General features: G+C 37.6%; 2 protein-coding genes across 2 annotated transcripts in view; both read left to right on the top strand.

Moving 5' to 3' along the window:
- SHTN1 (shootin 1) overlaps nucleotides 1–23,933 on the top strand; it is a 116,743-nt gene that overhangs the window by 70,059 nt on the left and 22,751 nt on the right. Inside the window, 6 exon segments of the mRNA XM_020988167.2 lie at nucleotides 256–409; nucleotides 7,191–7,290; nucleotides 8,526–8,608; nucleotides 12,443–12,552; nucleotides 16,862–16,915; nucleotides 22,251–22,371. Coding sequence (XP_020843826.1) covers nucleotides 256–409; nucleotides 7,191–7,290; nucleotides 8,526–8,608; nucleotides 12,443–12,552; nucleotides 16,862–16,915; nucleotides 22,251–22,371 — 622 coding nt within the window.
- On the top strand, nucleotides 2,474–7,279 carry LOC110209550 (transcription initiation factor TFIID subunit 11-like). Its single transcript, XM_078151039.1, has 2 exons — nucleotides 2,474–3,545; nucleotides 7,191–7,279. The coding sequence occupies exon 1, from the start codon at nucleotides 2,568–2,570 to the stop codon at nucleotides 3,225–3,227; it is 660 nt and encodes a 219-aa protein (XP_078007165.1). The 5' UTR covers nucleotides 2,474–2,567; the 3' UTR covers nucleotides 3,228–3,545; nucleotides 7,191–7,279.

Raw genomic sequence — 23,933 nt, forward strand, 5'->3', positions numbered from 1 at the left:
CACAGAGGCTAGACTACCACGTGTCAAATGGGTGAGTGGGAGTTCTTTCTGTATATAGGTTGGTCTACATGGCCACTGAGGTCTCTCCCAGTTCTCAGATTCTGTAATTCAGATTGTCATAATCAGCAACCAGAATTTTTGTAGTCTTTTAAGTATCCCATGGTATCTGTCTGTGAAGTACAGTCAAAGAACAATCGTTTCTGTTTTCCCTGCCGAAGGATGACAGTAACCACATAAAATGTTTAAAATTTACAGGTTAAAGAATTGGAAGAGCAACTAGATAATGAAACACTCCATAAGGAGATCCATAATCTCAAACAGCAACTGGAGCTTCTGGAAGAAGATAAGAAGGAATTGGAGCTGAAGTGTCAGAATTCTGAGGAGAGGGCTAAAAATCTAAAGCACTCAGGTAAAATTGCGCAAGCTCAAGGTTAGCATTTAAACTCCTTTAGCTCAAACTGTTCTAGCTTTACGGAATTACAGGGGATGGTGAAGCAATCTATCCATTAGTCCTTGTGCTTCTTTCATGCACTTTGGGCTTATCTAAGATCTTAGAATTAATTGAAACAAACTGGAAATATCCCAAACTTGGTAGATTTTTTTTTTTAGGTTTTCAGACAGTCGGGGAATACTGTTCTTTCTATTATGTATTGTTTTGCCTTTTTTTTTTAACCTAAGCAAGACAGGATGTGGCCATCAGCATATTGAACATTTCATGACACACAATGGATAATAATATTCTTAATACCACACTTAATGGTATAATACATACAGTAACCCACATTTTTTGGCCTAGATTTGTGCTTTCATTAGTAAGGAATTTATCTATTCAATATATATATTGTTTGTACATAGTTGTTTGCATGTTGTCTCCCCCATAAGATTGTGAACTCCTTAAGAACAAGATCTGATTTGTTGTTGTTGTTGTTGTTGTTTGTTTGTTTGTTTGTTTTTTGCCTTTTTATCCCCAGTGCTTAGCATAGTGTCTGGCATATAGAAGGCTTGTGTTTGGCTTGATTTTCCAATGAGGAAACTCCTTTAACAAATACACCACGTCCAGCTTGTTTCTAGAAGTTCTGATTAGTACAGTGACTTGCCCAGGATCACACAGGTCAGAAGTAGAACCTGAACTCAGGTCTTTCTGATTCCAAAGCTGGTTCTCTATCCATTATACCACACTGCCTCTCCAGCATTCCACATGTGTAACCTCAAAACTTAATTCAGTGAAAGTATAACTCAAAGAATATATCCATAGGATCTTAGAACAAAGAGCTGGAAGGAACCTTAGAAATCACCAGGTTCAACTTTTTTTATTGCACAGACAAGGAAACTGATAAATGCTAGATGGATAGCATGGGACTTGTAAAATTTGGATCACCACACACAGTGGAGTAAATCTCTTTTAGAGATTAATTTTAAAAAAAAGGTTATTCTCTCCATTACTGTTTCAGTGTTTCATATAAGGTTTGTTGTTGTTGCAGATTTTTTAATTTTTGTGTTAGACTTTAGAAATATAAGCATATTTCACATAAGGTTATCCTAACATATAATTTTGCAGCCACATATTTAATGCTATATTCCTAAACCCCATGGGAAAGTCATAGGATCCTGCTGCAATAATACTGAGTAAGGGGCAGCTAGCTGGCACAGTAGACAGAGCACTGGGCTTGGAATCAGGGAGGCTCGTCTTGCTCAGTGGAAACCTGGCCTCAGACACTTACTAGCTGTGTGGCTCTAGGCAAGTCACTTAACCCTGTTTGCCTCCGTTTCTTCATCTGTAAATGAGCTGGAGAAGGAAATGGCAAACCACTCCAAGTGTCTTTGCCAAGAAATCCCAAATGGGGTCATGGTATCATGACTGAACAACAAAATGGGAATGTGCTCATGGCTACACAGCTGGTAATTTCTGAGGCCTAATTCTAATCGGGGGTCTCCTGACTCTAGGTCCAGTACTACGATCCCATACTGCACAATATCTGGTTTTATTCACGCCTCCCTTCCATCCGTCACCCCTTTGATCCCTTCCCCCCCATTCTGGATCTCTGTCGTGGAATGTTACAGCAGCCTCCTAACTAGCCTCTTTGCTTCCATCCCGCTTCACACATCTGTTGAAATGGTATAGCCAATGCACGAGTCCGGCCATCTTTAAAACAATACAGTTTCATTAGCTCTCCATTGAATTTATGATAAAATATAAGTTCTCCTAGTTTGGTATTTCGAGTCTCCCAGAGTCTACCTCCAACTACCCTTCTAGCCCTATTTTGCTCTTCACTCTTGCACATGCTCTACACTCAAACCAAATTATCTCTTAGTACCTGCCTGCCCTAATCCTTCCTCGTCCTGCATTTTTGCAATCTGCTCCTCATTCACTAGATGCAGTCCCTACGTATTTCTTTTCGTTCGGTTAAACAGCGTCTTTTCTGGCTCCTCCGACGCTCCGTATAGGGTGTCGTCATCGCGGCGCGACCGCCGGAAGTTCGTTTGTTCCCCGGCCCCGGCCCGGCTCGGTGGCTTCCCGGGGAGGGGCGGAGAGACTCCGCTCTCGCCTCTGCTCCCGCAGCGCCGCCATGGACGATCCGGTTGACTCGTCCCCGGAGAAGGCCGGAGAGGGCTCCGCGTCGGACGAGGTGCCCGTCGTTGCCGCTGCCGCTGCCGCCACCCCTGAGCCGGTCCCGGGAGCCGTCCAGCTGCCCGACGCGGCTCCGGAGGACACAGACGGCGAAGAGAACGGGGACTCCAAGGAGGCTTCGGCCGAAGACGCCGAGCTGAAGGGCCAGGAAGCGTCGGATTTCACGGGGACTGGAAGGGAGGACTCGTTACTTCCTTCCGCAGCCAAGAAGCTGAAGATCGAAACGAAAGAGAGGAAAGAGAAAGAGCACAAAGTAGATGAAGACGAAATTCAGAAGATGCAGATCCTGGTGTCTTCTTTTTCTGAAGAGCAGCTGAACCGTTACGAAATGTACCGTCGGTCCGCCTTCCCCAAGGCCGCTATTAAGCGTCTCATCCAGTCTATCACGGGCACCTCGGTGTCTCAGAACGTCGTCATTGCCATGTCGGGCATTTCCAAGGTCTTCGTGGGGGAAGTGGTAGAAGAAGCTTTGGACGTGTGTGAGAAGTGGGGAGAGCTGCCCCCACTGCAGCCCAAGCACATGCGGGAGGCTGTTCGAAGGCTCAAGTCGAGGGGGCAGATTCCGAACTCAAAGCACAAAAAAATAATCTTTCACTAGGTCCGGGGCACTTTCTAAGCTGTACTGTCGAAAACGGAAGAAATGACTTCCATATTTCCTCCCACGGAGGCGTTGGCCACTGTTGCTCAGTTGTCCCAGGCCCCTCCGGACACCGTGATGGAACATCAGCCCCCAAATGTTGGAGATCAAAGCCACCTGGTAGAGAAGCAGCAGACGCTTCCAGATTTGCCTTCCTTCGATGTAGGACCATTTAGTTCAGGTTATGATTGATAACTCTTACTTTGCAAACTTTTGAAAAGGGGACGTGCCCTTATTTATGGACTCCGTGTGCAGATCGTCAAAGAGTACTGTTTTCAAGTGGGTAAAATTCTTCCGAGGAGCAGTCTTCTTGATTAATCTCAACAGTATCTTACTTTGCAAGTTTCACATTGGGACCCTAAGCTGCTACTATCTGGGCCTCCTGTCTAGTTTGAAGTTGCTAACAGGCCAGAAATTTGTAACTTGTTAAATTTGACGGTTTAGTTTACTGTGTTAACAAATGGTGAAATGATAAAATAGTTTTATTCCCTTGTAAAAACTGATTATCATGTGGTTTTTGGTGTATGATCATTAAACTGTTTTTTATTTAACTTGGCAAATAAATTGTCTTCTCCCAGAGTCTAGCTCAGGTGCCAGATACCTAATCTTCCAGCAGAAATGGACCTTTCCCGTGTATTTCTTTGGTGCTTTGTTTAGACTCTTCCTCTCGTTTAATCTACCTTGTGTCATAATTATTTACGATTTTTTTTAAACTAACCCTCTTAGTCTATGAGATCCTTGAGAGCATGAACTTATTTATTGTTTTCCCACTCTAGTTTTCAGTATGGTGCCATATACATGGTAGACAATTATGTTTGTTGTTGATTTTGTCATTAGGAGAAGCAGAGAGTAGGGCTCCTTAGTTTGTTTGATTCAGCCAGCATTTATTATATAGCTTCTTTATGCCCAGCACTGTACTAAGCACTATAAATAAAAGAAAATACAGCTTCTGCATTCAAGGAACTTGTCCTATTAGACAATGCATGATGAAATAGCTAAAATTATATTTGGCTTCTTGCCCCCACATTCTGTCACCAAATCCTATCAATTCTACCACTGAAATATTTTATTGTCATCATCACCTCTTTTCCCATTCCGGTTGCTGTGCCCATGTTAGGTCTGCATGACTAAAACGTTCAAGTAGCCAGTATTCTCTTCCCTCTCTATTTTATCTAACACGCCTCTGTTTCTCTTCATAATGCAATATTTGATCATTTCACTTCCCCGGCCCTGCTAATATTGGGTATCTCCTAACACTTTATTCAGGGCCCACCAATGACTTGGTGATTTCATCAGCTTCCATGGATTCAATTATTTCTGTGCAGATGATTCTCACATCTGTCCAATGCTAACCTTTCTGTTGAGGGACAGCTACATGGTACAGTGGATGGAGTGCTGGGCCTGGAGTCAGGAAGACCTGAGTTCAAATATGGCCTCAAATACTACTAGCTTTGTGATCCTGGGTAAGTCACTTAACCCTGTTTGCCTCAGTTTCCTCACCTGTAAAATGAGCTGGAGAAGGAAAAGGCAAGCTATTCCAGTATCTTTGCCAAAAATAACAGAACAAAACCCCAAAAGGGGTCACAAAGAATAGGAAATGGCTGAAAAACAACTAAACAACAATCTGTCTGCTGACCTCCAGTCACCCTTTTCCAGCTGCCATTTGGGCATCTCCAACTGGATGTCACTTATAATTTTAAACTCAACATGTTGAAAACTGAACTCATTTATCTTTTTCCCCAAACCCTCCCCTTTTTCTACCTTCCCTTTGACTATTAAAGGTTTTACTTTTCTCCCAGCCATCCAGATTAGCAGTTTAAGTGTTATCCTCAACACCTCACTCTCATTCCCATATCTGATCAGTTGCCAGGTCCTGTTTCTACTATTTTAACTACTTTTTTATATGACATTACTCTGGTGATACCTACCATCCTGGTGATAAGGCCTTCATTGCTGCACTCCTGGATCAAACTAAAAAAACCATGTTTTTTGTTGAAAGCCTTCATAATCTTGGCCCCTTCTACCTTTCCTTTCTTCTTATACTTTATTCCCTGCCATGTACTCTTTGATTCAGTGACCATAGGCCTACTTGCTGCCCCATGAATAAGATGCTCCATTACTTATCTCCAGGCATTTTCTCTGGTCCTGTCTCATGCCTGGAATACTCTTCCTCTTCATCTCTGCCTCCTGCCTTTAAGTTTTACCTAAAATCCCATCTTTTACAAGAAGCCTTTCCTAATCTCTCACTTCTATAGCCTTCCCTCTCTTAATTGTTTCCTATTTATACTATATATAACTTATTTGTGCATATTTGTTTGCCTGCTTTCAATTGTGTGCTCCTTGAGGGCAGGGGCTATCTTTGCCTGTTTTTGTATTTAATATAGTTAGCACACCAGCCACATAAGTGCTTAATACATGTTTATTGACTGACATATGTGTATATATGTGTGCATATATTTTTATGTGTGTATGGTTATGTGTCAGAGAACAAGATTATTGAAAGTGCTGCATAACTTTCTATGTGTGGTCCAGCCTATTCTTGATGATTTGGTTCTGGGCCTTGCTCATTGTATATCTCTCCTGCCAGTCTCCAGGTATATGTACTAATTAACTGTCAATGGACTATCCATTCAGCTGCATGCTATATATAGTATGGAAAAGACATTTTGCATTCATTTTCTCACATGTGTATTACTGGACCTATTTCTTTTGAGTTAAGAATTCGTTGAGGAGATCCTATAGCACATTTCTTAGAAGATGTTAAAAATCCCATGGACACTGTTCGATGAGTCTGTTCCATACATGTGACCTGAGATTTCTGAGGCTTTTCTCAAGGCATGCTTTATGCCTATAATAACTTCCCCCTAGATCTCCCTGTTTTAAAATCCTACCCCTCCTTCAATAAAACCCCACTCAAAAATCATGTCCCATAATGCTTCCCCAAATTTCCTCAAATGAAAGTAACCTCTTTTTTGAATTTCTGTAGCCCCTAATCTATAACCTTGTAATATTTTACTTTACATGTTTATATATATATACTTTTCTTTCTTACTTGATAATAAGCTTCTAGTACATAGCCTTTTCACATACTCAAATAATTGTTGCCATGTTTCTCATTGATACAGAGATTGTAAATTACAAACATTCCAAAATCTGTTTAAATTTAATATAAAAAAGAATATTAGTAAAATGGTTAAAATTCAGATGCTGTCACTAGTTGCCTCAAAAAGCAAATTGGCATGGGTGTCAGGGAGACTAAGGAGAGTTGGTATCCATTAGAATCTGTTGTTACATGTTATTCTTAAAATTGACCACTAACCCATCTATTTCTGAAGGCAACCATTTAAAGTTTTGAAAAATCTATATTGAATAATTCCTTCTTTTGTAAATAAACTTTTCCTCTTCAATCTATTCACTCACTCACCTACCCAGTCAGCTATTCTGACTTAATTTTGATGTAGCTATAGAAGATGATTACAATTTTTTGACATCATCTATGAGGGAAAAACACTAAGAGGAATAGTAGAGCCATATGGTAGAAAAAATGTATATTCTAAGAGGGAGTTGTATTATTTTCTGATTTTTCCTTATTGATAGTACAAGATATCCCAAAAATCTTAGTGCATTTTTAAAGTTTTAATAGTTTTGGAGACACCCTGTATTTGGAGCACAATATTTGGAGTCAGAAGTAGTGACTTCTAATCTGCTGCTGACAGTCTGTGACCTTGGCAAAGGTAGTTAACTTTCTCAGTTTTTGAGCCTGTATTCTAATGTGTGAAATTTGGAGGTTAGGCCAGATAAAATGTGCAGCCTTTTTCATGTCTAAGCCCTCTAGTCCTAATTCTATTTTGTTTTGAAGGCCTATGATTGGGTTTTTTTTTTTCACTAAATCCTTTCCCTGCCTCATATTTGCTCTCCATATAGTTGATGAACTCCAGAAACGAGTACACCAGTCAGAAAATTCAGTGCCACCTCCACCACCTCCTCCTCCACCTCTTCCCCCTCCACCTCCTAATCCAATCCGGTAAGTAGATCTGTAAAGATTGCTATACTTTTGAAACTAAATATACCAAAGCACTTGGATTTCCTTATGGTAGCATCATTTTTCAAGACTGGTTTACAGATTGCCTGTAAAGAGGACCAAACTGCCTCAGGTCCAAAACAGGTCAAAGCACCTATGCCAGTCAGTGGAATCAGAACTGCTAATAGTCCCTGCACTTCTAGCCTAGCTGAGGAAAGAATAAATGGAAAGGCTTATGTACCTTGGTTAGAATGTTAGGAAAGTACAAATGGTGACTAGTCATAGTGCTCTGAAAACTTTTTTGAAGGTAGTGTATTACTTGAGAGCTCTTTTTTGTGGTGTGGAGAATATGTAACTGGCTGGTAGGTTCATTGAGTACAGAAGGATGAGGCATTTTGACACACATCTTTCTTATGTTTTAAAATTCCAAATTCCTCTTAGGCTTGAGAAACTAGTGGGATTGGTTTATTTTTCCTCCCTAGTTTTGTTTTCTGCTTTTAGGAATTTCAGTTAATACATTATGGTTTTGCACATCAGGTAAGGCTGAGCAGATAAGAGTTTTTTAGATTTTATGCACTATTTTTTTTCCTCTTTGAGCTGTTTAAAAGGTTTTTCACTTGTGCTAAGTTATCCTTTAAAAAAAAAAGGCTTGAGAATTACCTTAGCCATAAAATTGAAAGCAATTCTGAGAACATTCTAGATGTAAAGACTTCTGTTTTATTATGTAACCACCCATTTGGCTTCTTAAATGTTTTTGCTTCATAGATAATAATTGTTTTTAAAAAAATCAAAAGCAAGCTTTGCAGTACTTTTGTGGGATCGTGGATTTGAAACCAGAAGGGACCTTAGAGATTTTTTAGCTCAGCCCTCCCTTTTACAGCTGAGGAAACTAAGGCTCAGATAAATTATGTGACTTATTCAAGGTCACACAAATAGTAAGTAGCAGAGCAGGTTCTCTTCCTCTAAATGAAGCATCCTTTCCACTGTAGTTCTCTCTGTGTCTAGTTGTAGAGGCATACCACATTTTTCTATGTTCAGAAACTCTCGTAGTAATAAGGAAGCAATATCAGCTATATTTGTCCTTGGTCACCAGTTAAAAGGCTTATGCTCATAAAGAGAAGCTAAACATTTATTAGTGCTTTAAGATATAGAAATTATAAAAATCTCTGAGTTATGAAAAATAGCACTGTGAAGAGGAATTTAGGGGCTTCTCCTGGTTCTTTTCTTTTTCTTGAAAGGTCTCTCATGTCCATGATACGAAAGAGATCCCACCCAAGCAGCAGTGGAGCCAAGAAAGAAAAAGCAGTTCAGCCAGAAACTGGTAAATGTCACCTTTGTTCACTTTATTCAGTTATGTGACATTAGTCATTTATGTACAAATACTGCCCAATATGAACTCTCTCTGGCTCTGAAATGTTGATAATAAGGTTTATGAATAGAGATTTGATGTAGTTTCTGCACAGGGGTTTTTACAGTCCTTCAGATATTGGTGAGGGGATCAGAAGGAGACTTGGGAACTGGGGCCTTCCCTCTTTTTGTGGTTGCTCCTGGAAATAGTAATGGCCTTAGGATGGCAGGGAGGCAGAGTACTGGTCTGAGCATTATTGGATTCAAGGACAGCTGTGCCTTTGGCAGTTTCTCAGCATTACCCAGCTTCCTTGATTATTCATTGTTAGCTTCCCCCCAGCTATGCAATTTGAACTTGTCTCTGGTTTAATCTTGCTTTAGGATGATCATGTTTATTTTTAAGGTTCAGTGGGGTCACGCAGAATAAAATATATTCCTCCTGAAGCAGACTGTATCTTGAATATGTTATCTTCTTCTGTACCCTTTAATAACACTAAAACATCTAGCATTCTAAATCCTCTCAATCTCTAAAAATAAAATTTTATTTACAATTCACTGAAATGAAGCAATGCTTTCCTCCCGACTACTGTTGCCATTAGATTGTTGCTTTGTGAAACTAAGTAGAAGTATTTATATGGAGTATAATTCTTTGATAGCTTCTGAAAATGATTTTGACTAGGAGCACTGATGGGGCATTTTGATCTGTCCATGGTATTTAGAAAGGTACCTGAGAATAACTTTAAAATCATACTGGTAGAAAGGGTACGTAGTACCTTACCAACACATGCGGATTAAACAGTATTCTGTGTGCCCCTGGTGATGACTTATTTTTTTCATAGAACCTTACACATAAGTAGTTAGCACCATAAATATCCAGATTTCAACTATGGAACTTCCTATTGTGTTCATAACTGGAGACTGAAATATCTAGTCTAGGGTTCAATCTCAACATAACTTGCATACTTGGAACTGCGTGAGATACAACTGACCATTTGTACTGTGACTTCCTTGAGTATAGGAGCCCATGGATACTGGTTTCATGTTGCCTAACTATAGTTATTACTGTTTGGTGAAGTAACTTATGGTCATGCAGAGAAAGGACTTTGAATCCGGCACATTTTGCTATGACTGCCTCTAATTTTTCCAAAGATTGGCAAGGAATGATTTATGAATATAATAAATGAATGAATAAGCAAAGATTCCCCATCCTTCCACCAATTACTAGATTTAGGGAATCCAGTGAAATTCAGAAACTCATTCCAATCACCTCTAAGTAATAACAAAAGGTTATAGAGAGGCAAAAAAAAAAGTTCTAATCACCTCTAGGTAATAACAGAAGGTTATAGAGGATGTTTTTTTTTTTCTAATGAAGCTACTTATTTTTCAAGTAGGTCTTAAAAACTTAAGCCTCAATTAATTGCATTGGGTTATTGAGTCAAGACTAACCTCACAGCATTATTTCCTAGGAAAATTTGATTATTTGGTGGGTAGTTCAATAACATTAGATTTGTCTTCATTTGTCATTTTTCTTTAATCTCCAGCATCCTGAATATTTCTTTTGGCCCTCTGATTACATGGTTTTGTGAGACAATTACCCACTCTTTCATTACAGAAAGAATTACAAAATATTCCATGGGTTCTCTGTAGGCTATTCTTCCATATTTTATAAAGCCACTTAATCATTTTGAAATTCATATAGATTGTTTTTGGCTAGTTCAACAATGAACACAAATGGGGGTGAAAGAAAGAAAAAATATTTATATTGTGTGTTTGTAGGTAGATAACTTTAAACTTGTATATTGTGTGGGTAATCTGCTGTCTTTTTTTCCCTTTCAGCCAGTTAGGCTTTTCTACTTGAAAAAAAAACCGAGGAATTAAATTCTTCTTTAAAATCTCTATAGGATATTGATAGTTATCCATCTCTGAATCATCAATATTATCCTAACCAACAAGTGTAAGAGAGTGTTTAAAATTCTTATTATGTTAGATGTTTTAGACGAATAAAATAGCTTTGACCATAATGTTCCATCTGTCTGCCTTAATTGGGTTTTGTCTTGTGTGATTAATTGGGCTTTAGTCATGTCTTCCAGAGTGCTGATGGGTTAGTAGGAAGTGTTTTACCATCAGTTGCCATGCAGTTTTTCCATCCTAATTCAGAATGATATTTTTTTAAATTTAGCATTTTTCAGAAGCCACTTTTTACTTTTCAATGAGTCATTTGTCCACAAAGTTGCTAAAATGGCAGACCTGGGGTTTGTATCATCCAATTTAATGCAGTTTCAGCAGAAGATATTAATTCTCCCCATAGTGATTCGTTGATATATCTCAGTTTCTTGATATCTTACATCTATGAATTAACTATACATTAAGGTGTCGGGAAAGTTCCAAGTTATAAGTAACCCTCCGGCCTTAGTATATACTTAGGTGACTCCTGACCCATCATGGCTGGAATATATACATTGTCTTACTTTGTGAACAACAATATCCATTTATGAGATGATTAGCTGGAGTTAAGAGTTCCCTGAGACAATAACAACATAAAAAGGCAAACCGCCCATTCTGAAGATAGAATCTGTTGATCTTGGCCTTGTTAGTACCATGCTGTGTCACGGCCAACTGACTTAGGCATATGTATTCTCATCCCAATTCAAAAACCGAGACTTTTGGATGTCTAAGGCGTACCCAAATAAGCAAAATATTAAGGACCATTCAAAATCAGCCAATAACAAATACTTTGAAAGATTCCAGATTTGCTCATCCTATTTATTTGGAGTCAGAGCTAGTAATCTTGCATTTGGACAGTCTGCAAATGATCTGCTTTTGTATAGGGCCTAATAATTAATGTAAGCATAGCTTGACCTGTAAGTAGATTAAGACAAAGTAACAAATTTCAGCATTATAACAAATGGCCTTGAACTGGTAACTCATCTCAGGTATGTTCACTGCATCTGGATAAATCTCAATTGATTTAATAATGTCTTTATACCACAAAGGTTAGCCCACAGTATAAATGAACTTCTTTTTAAAATTTAAGTACTTAATTGAAATCATTCCTAGTTTTATGTTTTTGTCCAACAAGAAATTTAAAATGCCCTTAACAGGCTTGTGTGAATGTTTTATATTCATATGATTTCATCAGCAAAAGGTGGACATGGAGTGGGGGAGGGGGAAGAATAGATTTTACTTATTATTTGTTTGCTTTTGTCTGGATTTCCTCCAATGAGGAAAATATCTCTGATGTTTTTTGCAGTCAAACCTTTGATACTTTCTCCTTTGCACTAATTTCTTGGAGGGACAATATGTGACGTCTGCCAATAAGGTATAAAATCCCCTTCAAGGAAAAAAGGCATGATTATTTAGGATTAAGTACAAAGTTGGGTTTAATAAGACCTGGAGAAATTCCAGAAATGAACCAAGTATTCAATAAAGTCTGTAATTACGCTGACAAATAGGGCAAAATTCATTTTAATTGTTTGATGTGGGGGAGTCATTATTGACTTAAATGCCTTAATTAAAATTAAAAAAAAACACAACAACAAAAGCCTTCCCATTTTTATGACTCAGCTTTGTTACAGAAACTTTGCTACCTGACTGCTGTTCACCTGAATAGCGTCATGGTGTGCTGTGACTCTCGGCATCTGAATAGTGACTGTGGTGTGGCAGATTGCAATCTTCCTAAATCACAAATTGCAGAAAAGTAGCAATGGATTGAGAAGATAATTCTCATTTCACAGCAGAAAATATTTCTTCTTACAGTTTTCTTGGGCTTTCTTCATTTGAAACTCACTGACGTGTTTTCTTTGAACAGCGGAAGAAGTCACAGACCTCAAGAGACAAGCAGTTGAAGAAATGATGGATAGGATTAAGAAGGGAGTTCATCTTAGACCAGTTAATCAGGCAACCAGACCAAAGGCCAAGGTATAGAGCAGCTAGATCCTCTTTCTTTTTTCCCTGTTTTGGTGCTTACTTTAGAAGTGAAAAAGGGAACATAGAGCAGACCTTTGCAGAAGTGTCGAGGAACAGGACTGATGCATTATGTCAAGGTTTATTTTTGTGCAGTTTTACTTTGGGGGTGAGGGGAACATGTTTTTGTTCCATAGCAAACCCAAATCCATCCAGTATTCATGATATTCCAGTTCTTTTTTTTTCCTTATTAAAGCTAACGACATTAAAGTTAGTTACCCCACAAACAAAAGACAAGGTGTGAGGTGGTCATCCCCATGATGTTTTCTGTTCCTTGCTTCCTTGATTTTTCATTTGATTAAGATTCATTTAGGAAGTTTATTGTGTCAGAAGAACCGAGATAGTTCTGTAAAACACTGAAAAGATCCAGAGTTGCCACTTTTAAAAAATTAAGTCATCAAATCTCTTCTAAGACAGTTAGAGGTGGGGTCAGCTAGGTGGTGCAGTTGGATAGAGCTCTAGCCTTGGAGTCAAGAGGACCTGAGTTCAAATCCAACCTCAGACACTTGACACTTACTAGCTGTATGTCCTTGGGCAAGTCACTTAACCCCAATTGCCTCACCAAAAAAGCAAAAAAAAATACAATTAGAGGTGGAGAAAATATGGTGGAAGATTTTGTTAAATTATTTGGTCCAGAAGGCTCCCCATCTAAATGGATGAACTCTCAACTTTGAGATTCTATGATACAGCGATTAACACCATCTTCTTCTTTTTGTTTTGTATATTCCTGTCTCATTGAAATGATGCCGACTGGGATTTTTTAAATCACTTTGCAGGATTATTTCCTCCTCTTAATTAGACATGTGTGGACACTTTTCCTTCTGCCTCCCCCAATTTAAAAGCTCTTTCTTATCCTCAAGAGTGCCTCTCTTCCAAAATAGATCTGTGCCTTTTATGGTTAGCTGGGGCTCTGTTAGTATCAGATGCTTCTGTGCCTGCATTCACTATGTTTTACCATAAATGGGAAGCAAATTTGGCTAGGTTGGTACCAGAGTGACCACTGTGTGTAGGTCACCTCAAGAGAATAAGTAGGAGGGGGCAGCTAGGTAGCGCAGTGGATAGAGCTCTGGCCTTGGAGTCAGGAGGACCTGAGTTCAAATCCAGCCTCAGACGCTTGACACTTACTAGCTGTGTGATCTCGGGCAAGTTACTTAACCCCAGTTGCAATCCTCTGTATTTTCAACTTGGACTGATCAGAAAGTAACTTATCAAATAGAAAGTAATTGACTTCCACATAGGGAGGTTCATTCCTACTCTGATAACCCAAAAAAGCCAAAATAACTTCTTAACCAAGATATAGAATTTACAGCTGGTAGGATGGCTTAGCCTTTAAACTAAAGTCCTCTGGCACAAGTAATTTCTATTGTTTTGGGCTCTCAGCTCGTGTCCAGTGATATAACAGCCAAAAGTACTGAACTAGGAATCAGGAGATCCAGGTTCTAGTCCTGCACTTGTCACCCAGATTTAAATCTTGCCTTTAATGCATACTTCCTGCGTGATCCTGGGTGAGTCACTTAAAGTCCTTGGGCCTCAGTTTCCTCATCAAATGAAGGAGTCAAACTAGCTGGCTTCTGAGGTGCCGTAGTGTCCTAGACGCCTGATTCTAATAGATACTAATTATGAATACTAGTCATGTTAACCTGAAAATTATACCACATTTTGTGTCTCAGCTTATAAATAAAGTAGAAATAATACAGGCTACATACCTCACTGCCAGAGATGTAGTAATGGTGATCAGAATGCAAGTGAAAGTGCCATAAAAGTGAAAGGGCATTTTTTAAAAGAATTTTTTTTAATAATTTAATAAACACAGCTACTCTGGAATAGATAAGCAAACCCGAACTATTGCAAAGCAAAAGTAATATGGTGACCCAAATAAATCTTAAATTATGTTGTCTAGGAAGAAATGGGTTTTTTTTTTTAAGTTAAGCTTATCAATATTTAGTTATGTTTCTCCCACCCCACTTTTGGTATGTCATCTTTTTTTTTCTTCTTCATATGACTCTTTCAGCAGTTACACATTATTTAAAGTCATTTCAAAATCTGGAAAGAAACTGAACAACGATCAGTGGACTACTGGGTTTTTTGCTGGTAATAATTAACCTACGTAGATTTAGTTTTGACTTAACTGGTCAATAATCTTTATTTCTTAATAACATTCGCGCTTGATGCATGCTAAAGTCCAGGCCCTTTTCTGCATTACCATCCCTGCTTTCCTGCAGTGCTAGAAGTGAAGAGAGTATATATTCCCAGCTGCCTTCCAGTTGGCTGGCTTGGGCAGTGAGTTCAAGAGCACCAGCTTTCTGGCTGAACAATTTGCATTCATAGACCTGCCTGGAGGCCACATTTTCTAAATGAATTTGTGGGTGCTATGACCAAGCTAGTGTCTCCAAAGCTTTTGATTGGCACTGATGGCATGTGGCATCTTTAAGGAAAACTGTTGGCAGTGAAAGTTTAGCTCCTTTGCTCAATTTGCATATAAGCAACAACCCTCTCCCATTCTCTCTCTTCTTTCCCTCCCTCCTTCTCTCTCTTCCTCTGTCTGACTGTCACTCTCCCCCCTTTTTTTCCCCCACTGAGAAGGGTGGCTTTGAGGCCTCCTGTGTCCTTCAAGTAGAGGAACTTGCAAATTACTCTTATAACCCACCATTGGAGAGAAGTGTGGTCATTTTTCCATGTCCAAGAGGAAAGTGGTAGAGTGGATAGAGTACTACAGTTCTCAGCCTCAGCTCCTTACTGGCTATATGTCCGTGGGCAAAGTAACTTAATTGTTATCTTCCTCAGTTTCCTCACCTATGAATTGGTGACAGTAATATCACCTACCTTCCACAGTTGTTGTATCAAATGAGGTAATATTTATTAATTATTTTGCAGAGCTTAAAGTGCTATATAAATAATAACTTATTGTTATTAATGTAATCATAATTACTATATTGGTTTTTCTTGATCACTACCTTCCTGTGAGAGGAAACAATAGGAAAGTTAGAGATCTTACCACCATCTTTTATGTGAAGGCCCCAGAACTGACCATCATCAAGTGGGATGAATTGAGCATTAACAGGGATTTTGCTAGGTTTCTCTGAAGGTCCAAAGCTTCGTTAAGAGTTTCAGATCCAGTCATCTTCACATGTCTCTCTTCCTTCATTCTAGTATAGTGGAAAAAGCAGTACTGGGAGTTCTAGATTCTGGTCCCCACTCTGCGACTTTCTAGCTACATGACCTTCAGCAACTATTTTAACACGTTCAAGGTCTCAGTTTTCATTTGTAAAATCCAGAGGAAAGAGGTTCCATGTTTCCAAGGTTCCTTCCAGTGCTGACTATTCTATGTTTCTGAATCTCTCTGCCCACTGTCCCTTCCCCATGAGAGGAGAGGGCAGCAGTCACTGACAATCTGTGATTAAAAATAGTATTCAAGGGGAAGCTAGTTGGTGCAGTGGATAGAGCTCTGGTCTTGGAGTCAGGAGGACCTGAGTTCAAATCCGCCTCCAGGCACTTGATACTTACTAGCTGTGTGACCCTGGGCAAGTCACTTAACCTCATTGCCTAGCCAAAAAAAAAAATAGTGTTCAGCTAGACCCAAATGAAGTGGAGAGAGGAGTATTGTGTCTTCTCACTTGCTTCTTGTTCAATATGGCTCCTTCCCATTCTTCTTGACAGGAGATATTAAGTAGCTAAAATGAGAAGGTATTCCAAGGACAGTCCTGAGAAGACCTAAGAGAAATGTTTGAAGCTTATTATTTAATACATCCCTTTTGGCTGTGATGTTAATCAAATTAATTACAAAAACCAAATTATATGTACTTAAGTCCATTATCTTGTGTTTGAAAGGCAGTATAGTGTAGTAGACAGAGTGGAGCAGCTTTGGAGTCAAGAAAACCTAGGTTGTAGTCCCACCTCTGATACAAACTGGCTGTTTTCACAAAGTCAAGTCAAAGTCAAGGCTCTCAGTGCCTTGGGCAACTTTCCAAGTTACAGAGGAGGTATTGGTCTTTGACTTGGGTGGGGGGAGTTCACACTGCTTTGAACATAGCTATTTTTTAGTTTTCCATTTAACTGTTCCATGGGAACACTAACATTTCTAATTTTATTTTTTTCTTGATCTAAAAAATGGGCCTAACAAAATGATGCAATTCATGTATTTTGCCAGTATAACCCATAGCACCTTTTGACAAATGGATATTTCTGTGGCTTAATAGTTTTAAATTCAGAATAATACACCTGCTGTTTCTGTCTCCTCCCCACCCCTTTCCCCTTTTAATTATAGCCAGAATCTTCAAAAGGCTCTGAAAGTGCAGTGAATGAACTAAAAGGAATACTGGTAAGAACAAACCTTAGCTTATCTTCAATCATTCTCATTTAGTGAGGGATTAGAGAAAAGTGTTTTTATAAATCTGATTTTTTTTCTGAACAATTACATTTGATATATGTTGAGACCTTTTATGAGGCCTTGTTTCTTTCTCTGATTATTTGCTTTGTGCCATATTTATTTTCCCTCTCTCTTTCACAGGTGTTAATAACATATCAAATAACACATTTATAGTTTCCATTCAAGAGTTAGCCCTAATCAGTTTTTTATACTCGTTACACTAAATTGCCAAGATGATTGTTTCCTATTCTTCCTCTTCTAATCCTAGAATTTCAATTTGAAGATAAAATGTTGACCCATATGTTAGAATCGTCATGCTTGTTAATTAATAGAAATATGCTAGGGCTTTGTAGAGAGATGGCAGTTTGCTTAGTGTATGAGAAGAAGATTCTGACATTCAGGTGGAAATTTGAGAATACCCCAAATCTGTTGGAAATAGGGTAACTACTGAGAAATAGAGCAATTGTCACCCATTCTTATTTGTATTCTTTCTTTTTAACCTCTGATGATAAATTATATTTTAAAAAGAGATTCGTTTGTAAACAATTGAATTTATCCTCTAAAGGAAATTCAAAGATTTTATTTTTTAAGTTGCTCAATGTACTTATCTTTAGCCATTGCTCTCCATTCTATAGTTCAGGCATGTGTGTGAACCATCACTGAATTTATAAATGACTGTTGCACTAGCCTGAACAATCATTGAATTTTCAGTGGCAAACTCATTGCTTGGAAAGTGGTTAGGATACGAAGGATTCTAATCTCAATACCAGTTATTAGCACAGTATGTCAACAAACATGGGGGCTGGAGGTGCAGGACTAAATACTCCTGTGTTTGTTGTTACTGTGCTAATTATGCATTTCATGCAGACATCCACATAATTGTCATAAACAAAATTATTTTCATTAAGTCTGTCTTTAAATTGTAGACTTAACGCAAAACAGCTCAATTATTTGCTTTAGTTTTAGGTGAGTAGGATTAGCTCTGAAGTGATGCATATCCCTGGTTAACAGTGGTGGTCTGTTCAACCAACAGAATAGCATATTTAAGCTGTTGTAGAATAAATGTAGTTATCTAACGGGGACTATTATGCAGAAAACTCTCTATTCAGTGTTCTACTAACTAGAACTTTCTGTAAGCCAGGACTTCTACATGTCCTGGTATGATGTAATGGAAGGAATGCTGGAGCTTGGAGTCTGGAGACTTAGGTTCAAATCATTGCTCTAGCACTTGACCATTGTATGACCTTATGCAGATTAGACCACATTTCATCTCCTCTAACCTTCAGTTTTCTCTTCTGTAAAATGGGGTTAATAGCATCATTTACTTATCTCACAGGGTTGTTGTGGGAAAGCACCTTTGAAATCTTATAGCCCTATAGGAATGTGTTATCATTATTGTCTATTGTGTAACAATAATTGATACTAATAATAAGTGTCAGACAATGTAAGATCCTAAAGTACTTTCTGAATTATCAAAGCTTAATGAAATTATACTTAGTATACTTTTTAAAGTATTATTGTATTTTCATTTAAAAAAAACACCTCAATCATACCTATTAGGGATATATATCAACTCTAACAACTTTAATCTCTGATACCCATTTCCCAATAATGCTGGAAAACAGAGTTAACTTCCTATCAGTGGTGTTATGCTTAAGGCCTTTCCTCAGAAGTGTGTACCTTTTTGAGGTAGGAATGTCTGTGGAATAAATTTTATGTCCTCTAACATCCAATTCTTTTGGATGTTAGACCCTATGGATATTACATCCTACATTAGGATGTAGAGCAGGCCAGGCAAACTGCTTCAACAAAAATGTGCTCTTCTGACCAGCTACCATTCTCCTCTACCTTCCAACATCTAGGCTGAGGATTATTTTTTATCTTCAGAAGATAAATCACTTTATTAGTTTAAAGAACTCCTTCCCAGAATACGTGGTGTGTACATTCAGGCCAGCTTTATCGCTAGGAAATGCTACATTCACCAGGTTTTATACTTTTTGCTCCTATTTGTCCTCAGGCCCATCTTCCATTATTATTAAATGGCTGCTCTCATAAAATCTGACTAGAAACTACTTTTTTACCCCAGTTCCAAGCTCATTAATGCTAGTGCTTTGCAATCACACCTTTTATGTAGTCATGTTCTTTCAGTTCTTTAAACTTCCTTTGAAGGAGAAAAAGTGTACAGAAGACATGGATTTTCCTTGAAAGGGGAAGCAGTAAATATTGAAGCCCAATAGTGTTTTATCCTTTTGGGCCAAGATGGTCATAAACATCCTTGAACAATGTAGGGCAAAAGGGAAAGCTGTGGTTCTGCTAATCAGATGGTGCCATAGAGGTCTAGGTTTTGAAATGCAGTGAGTCCTTGGCTGTGAAAAGCATGGTGGCATTCAGGCCTGCTGCTCATAGTCAGGTCATGGATTATTGGCAGGTGCATATTTGAGAGAATTTGAGGAGCCTAGCTCCATTCTGAGTAGGACAGACAGAGAGCAAATTATTTTTTAAAGCTTCTGTATGAACTTGGACCATTTCCCCAAGCTCATTTCTACATAATTTTTAAAGTTACATTTATTGTCACTGAATTTATTTGTCATTGAATTATAAGAATTTTGAAAACCAAAAAATCTTTTTTTAAGTCACTTGAAAGCCACTTTACACTGTCAGATGTCAAGGGTTTTTTTCAGTTAAAGAAATGACATTTTCAGAGGGTAAATTTATGATCTGTAGAGTGAGAGGATTGGCCCTACTGGCTCTCTGAGTCTACAATTTCAAGTCAAGTCAACAAATATTTATTAGTATTATTAATTGCCTGGTATTACAGATGAGTAACAAGTAAAAAACTTGATGTTCTTTAATTGCTTCCCAAGTACAAATGTGAGTTATATAATGACATCTCTTTTCATTTAGTATTGTTATTTTTTAGTGTTCTTAGTTAAACCAAATGTATTGGCATTTTGATGAAGGAAAAGATCTTGGCTTTGAGAGATCTGGAGTCTACTAGGAAATGAAATTCTCAGGCCTTGAATTTTGTGGGGGTAACTCAGATATTAAAAAAGAATTAATGTGGGAGAATGTTTCTGTGATCCAGATAAAAATCAGTGACTTGGATGAAGTCAGAGATAGCATTCTTATCAGATTTGTAGATGACATAAAGGTTTGTTTGTGCGTGTGCGCACGTGCGCGTGTGTGTGTGTGTGTGTGTGTGTGTGTGTGTGTGTGTGTGTGTTTGAGAGAGAGAGCATTTATTAATCAATTGATATGTTCTAGGTTCATAGTGTTAGGTGCTGGGGATACAAGTACAAGCAAGCAAAACAATCTCTGTCCTCAAGGAGTTCTCATTCTATTTGAGGAAGATGACACGTACAGGGCAACTGGGAGTGGAGATGGGGATCAAGAGACTAGTCTACGAGCAAAGATATATACATATATATATATATATATATATATATATATATATATATATATATATATATATATATATATATATATATATATATATATATATATATATATATAATATATATATATATATATATATATATATATATATATATATATATATATGCAGTAAAGTGAATTGTCTTTCCTGTGAAACTGCCTGTCATAATCAGCACATGGTAATTATTTTGACCTACACAAAGTGGTGTATGGTATGATATGATATTCTTCTAAATGCACCCTCTGGATTTTTTGGTAGTAAGTATAGACTAAATCTATAGAGATATTTCCTGAAACAAGATTCTTTTAAAAATTAGAAAATGGCTGCTGCTTAAGCATCTCCGAAGTCAGCATCTTTCAAATCATGCATCTAAAAAGAACATGAACTCTTCATTAATTAACTTGGTTTGGGTTTGCCAGTGGGTTGGCATTCTGATCCCTTTAAGCAATGAAAAAATTTCTAACCAGAATGGCAAAATAGCTGCACAATTTGAAATTTCTGACCATTTAATTTTATAAGCAATTTCATGTTTGATAAGGTTTATTTTTTTTTAACGGGGATGTTCAATAGCTTGTGCTTAATTCAAGGTTGAAAAGGCTAGACTTATGTCATGATCAACCAATGATGATGATAGTAACTTCATTTGAACTTTAGCACTAGAAATTTCAAGTGATGAAGAATTACCATTTGGGTAAATAAATTATGCAAAATTTAGTATTCACTATTATCAAGTCAGCATTGTGCTTTTAGAAGTCTTACCTGTAACAAAGGTGAGGAAAGCTACTTGTAGAAAACAATAGGCATGACGTGAAAAATAACATGGGTTGATGGGTTCAATTTTTGTCATCTTGGGATACATTCTTACATATAAATGTAAGGAAAAACAGTAGGAGGTGTGTGTGTGTGTGTGTGTGTAGTTGTGTGGTTGTGTGTTTAATGGCTGTTTGTTGGGATGTTTCCATTGATCTACATTCAGAAATCTCCCTACAGAGGAATTAGACCAAAGGATCTTAGAGTTACTAGGTCCTCTCTGTCTTCCTTGAAGCCACAGTAAGCCCTGATGGTGGGAAGGACAACTTTTGTACCTTCTACTTCTTCCAGAATCTTTTGGTCTTTGGATATACTCTAGATCAGCCCCATTAGGAAAAATGGGATGAAGACCACCTTCTTTCTTTCCTTCATCCCCTAACACCCTCTCCCCCGGCTCCTCCCAAAGAGCTATATTGCTTCTTTTTCCAATTCTCACCTGAATCATGGTGTGTTTGATGCAACCTCTCTTCTGGTAGCCAGTTTGAGGTTGTGATAGACCTCCTTCAGCAATAACTCCACTTGCTTTGAGCAGCCATGAATCCAGTCATTGTGTTTAAAGGATCAGCTGCAGTTTTTATTTTCAAGTACCACAAGGATTTGGGTTCCATGGCACATGGCTGCCATGTCAAGATGTGCTTCTCTCCAAGGTGAGTTCATCATATTTGTTCTCTTCCACATTGGCTCCACAAACATCAGAAATTGAACCATTGATGTACAGAACTTTTCCATTATTGAACTTCATGTAGGAAGTAGTTCATAAAGAAATACAGTTGTTGTCTTCTTTCCACATGAAACTTATCATCTACATCTTCAGTAGCATCTTTTAACTTCCTAAAAAGGTCATAGGAAAAAGAAATCCTCACGACGTTCAGTGGAATTCACGTCACTTTTTTTTTCTTTTGGTTCTGTGACAGATATTTATGTTTTGTTTCTAAATTCCATTTGAATTCTGGTAATGATTTTGTTGTTTGAATTTATAAATTTCTCTGTGTTGTATTAAGACATTAATCTTTTGTTTGTTTTGTTTTGTTTTTACTTTAGGAGACACTTAACACATCTGCTAGTTCAAGAAACTTAAAATCTCTTGATACTGAAACCAGTGAAACTGAGTTAGAAAGAATTTTACGGCGCAGAAAGGTGACAGCAGAGCCAGATAGCAGTAGTAAGCTGGTTTGAATTCTTCACAGTCCTACTCTTCAGTTTCTGTATATCTGTCTTTAAATTAGTTCTTTAAATATAAAGTAATCTCTTCCTAATTATTGAATGAATTTTCTAATGTGAGTGAGAAGTATTAGATGGACATGTGAGGAAGTTAAGACCCAGAGAAGTAAGTCATTTCCCTCTCTGCCTCAGGAAAATGGAGCAATTGCATTGGACAGTCTCCAAAGTCCGTGCTAGCTCTAACATTTTGTTATTAATATTATTACTAGTAATGACTCATATTTATATGGTGCTTTCCATATATTATCATGTTTATCTTCAAAATAATCTTGACCTAGTAATATGTAAGTTTTATTAACTTCATTTTACCGACAAAGAACAGAAACTCAGAGAAATGATGTTCTTTGCCCAATGTCACATGACTAGTAAGTAGCAGGACAGGATTCATCTGAACCCAGGACATTGGATTCCAAATATTTCTCACTGCACCATGATGATTCGACTAACCCAGATATAGAAACACTTTGCATATCTACCTCGCATATTGAAAAATGATATAACCATTTTACATAAATTAAAGTTTTACAAGTCAGGTCTTATTTTAAAGGCATTAGGCCAATTTGCTGATTAGGGGAAATACAGTATGCCTTTGAACAATTCACTTTATCTCTTTAAGCCTCAGTTTCCTCATCTGTAAAATGAGGATATTAGAATAGACTTTTTCTAAGGTCTCTTCCAACTCTAAAATTTGTGATTCCATAGAATGAAAGACAAAAAAACCCTCAGTTCTTAAGACTTTGAAGCAGCCTTTAAGATTTTTTTGTTGTTGCTACACAAGAGATTAACCATCACCTATTGCAAATTCTCTGAATTTTTTTTAAGTGTTCAGTGAATCATAGTTGCTACAGGATGAGAGTTGAAATCATCAGGGCATTTAGACGTTTGAGAAAGCAAAAATTAAAGTAAACAGATTATGTTGAAAATTTGAGCTTTTATCTAATCCAAAATAATTCTAATTACAATTCTAGAATGTCAGAGTTGGAAGGAACTTCAGTGACTGTCTGGTCCAACCATTATCTTAAGCCTGAATCCCCTCAACAGCATCTCTATCAGAGGTCATCTTCTATTTGGACATAATGGTTTGATCAAACAGATGATTCATTCTAAGCAAGTCAAATTGCAATGTAATTCTCTCTTTAAAAAAAAACCAACCTAATTTTTTTTTCATGAAAAGGAGATGGGTGTACAACTGTATATCTTTTATTGTGGCATAAAAGTTCTAAAATTCTAAAAGAATAAGAAATCAATCAATAAGTATTAAATACCTGCTATGTATTAAGCACTGAGCCAAGTATTGGGGATACAGGTAGAAATAATGAAACGATAGCTGCATTCCTAGGATCTGACATTCTAATGGTGAGGATAACAAGTACATACGTAAATATATGTAGTACATATACAAATATATAAAATAAATACAATGCAAAGTAGTTAAATACAAGGTATTTTGGGAAGGAGGAGAGTTAGAAGTTGGGGTGATCAAGAAAGGCTTCATGTGAGAGA

Source organism: Phascolarctos cinereus, unplaced genomic scaffold, assembly GCF_003287225.1.
Source record: "Phascolarctos cinereus isolate Bilbo 61053 unplaced genomic scaffold, phaCin_HiC Scaffold_3;HRSCAF=262, whole genome shotgun sequence".
NCBI classification, from domain to species: domain Eukaryota; kingdom Metazoa; phylum Chordata; class Mammalia; order Diprotodontia; family Phascolarctidae; genus Phascolarctos; species Phascolarctos cinereus.

Coding starts and splice junctions, on each gene's coding strand:
- LOC110209550 (XM_078151039.1), top strand. CDS start 2,568: ATGGACGATCCGGTTGACTCGTCCCCGGAGAAGGCCGGAGAGGGCTCC.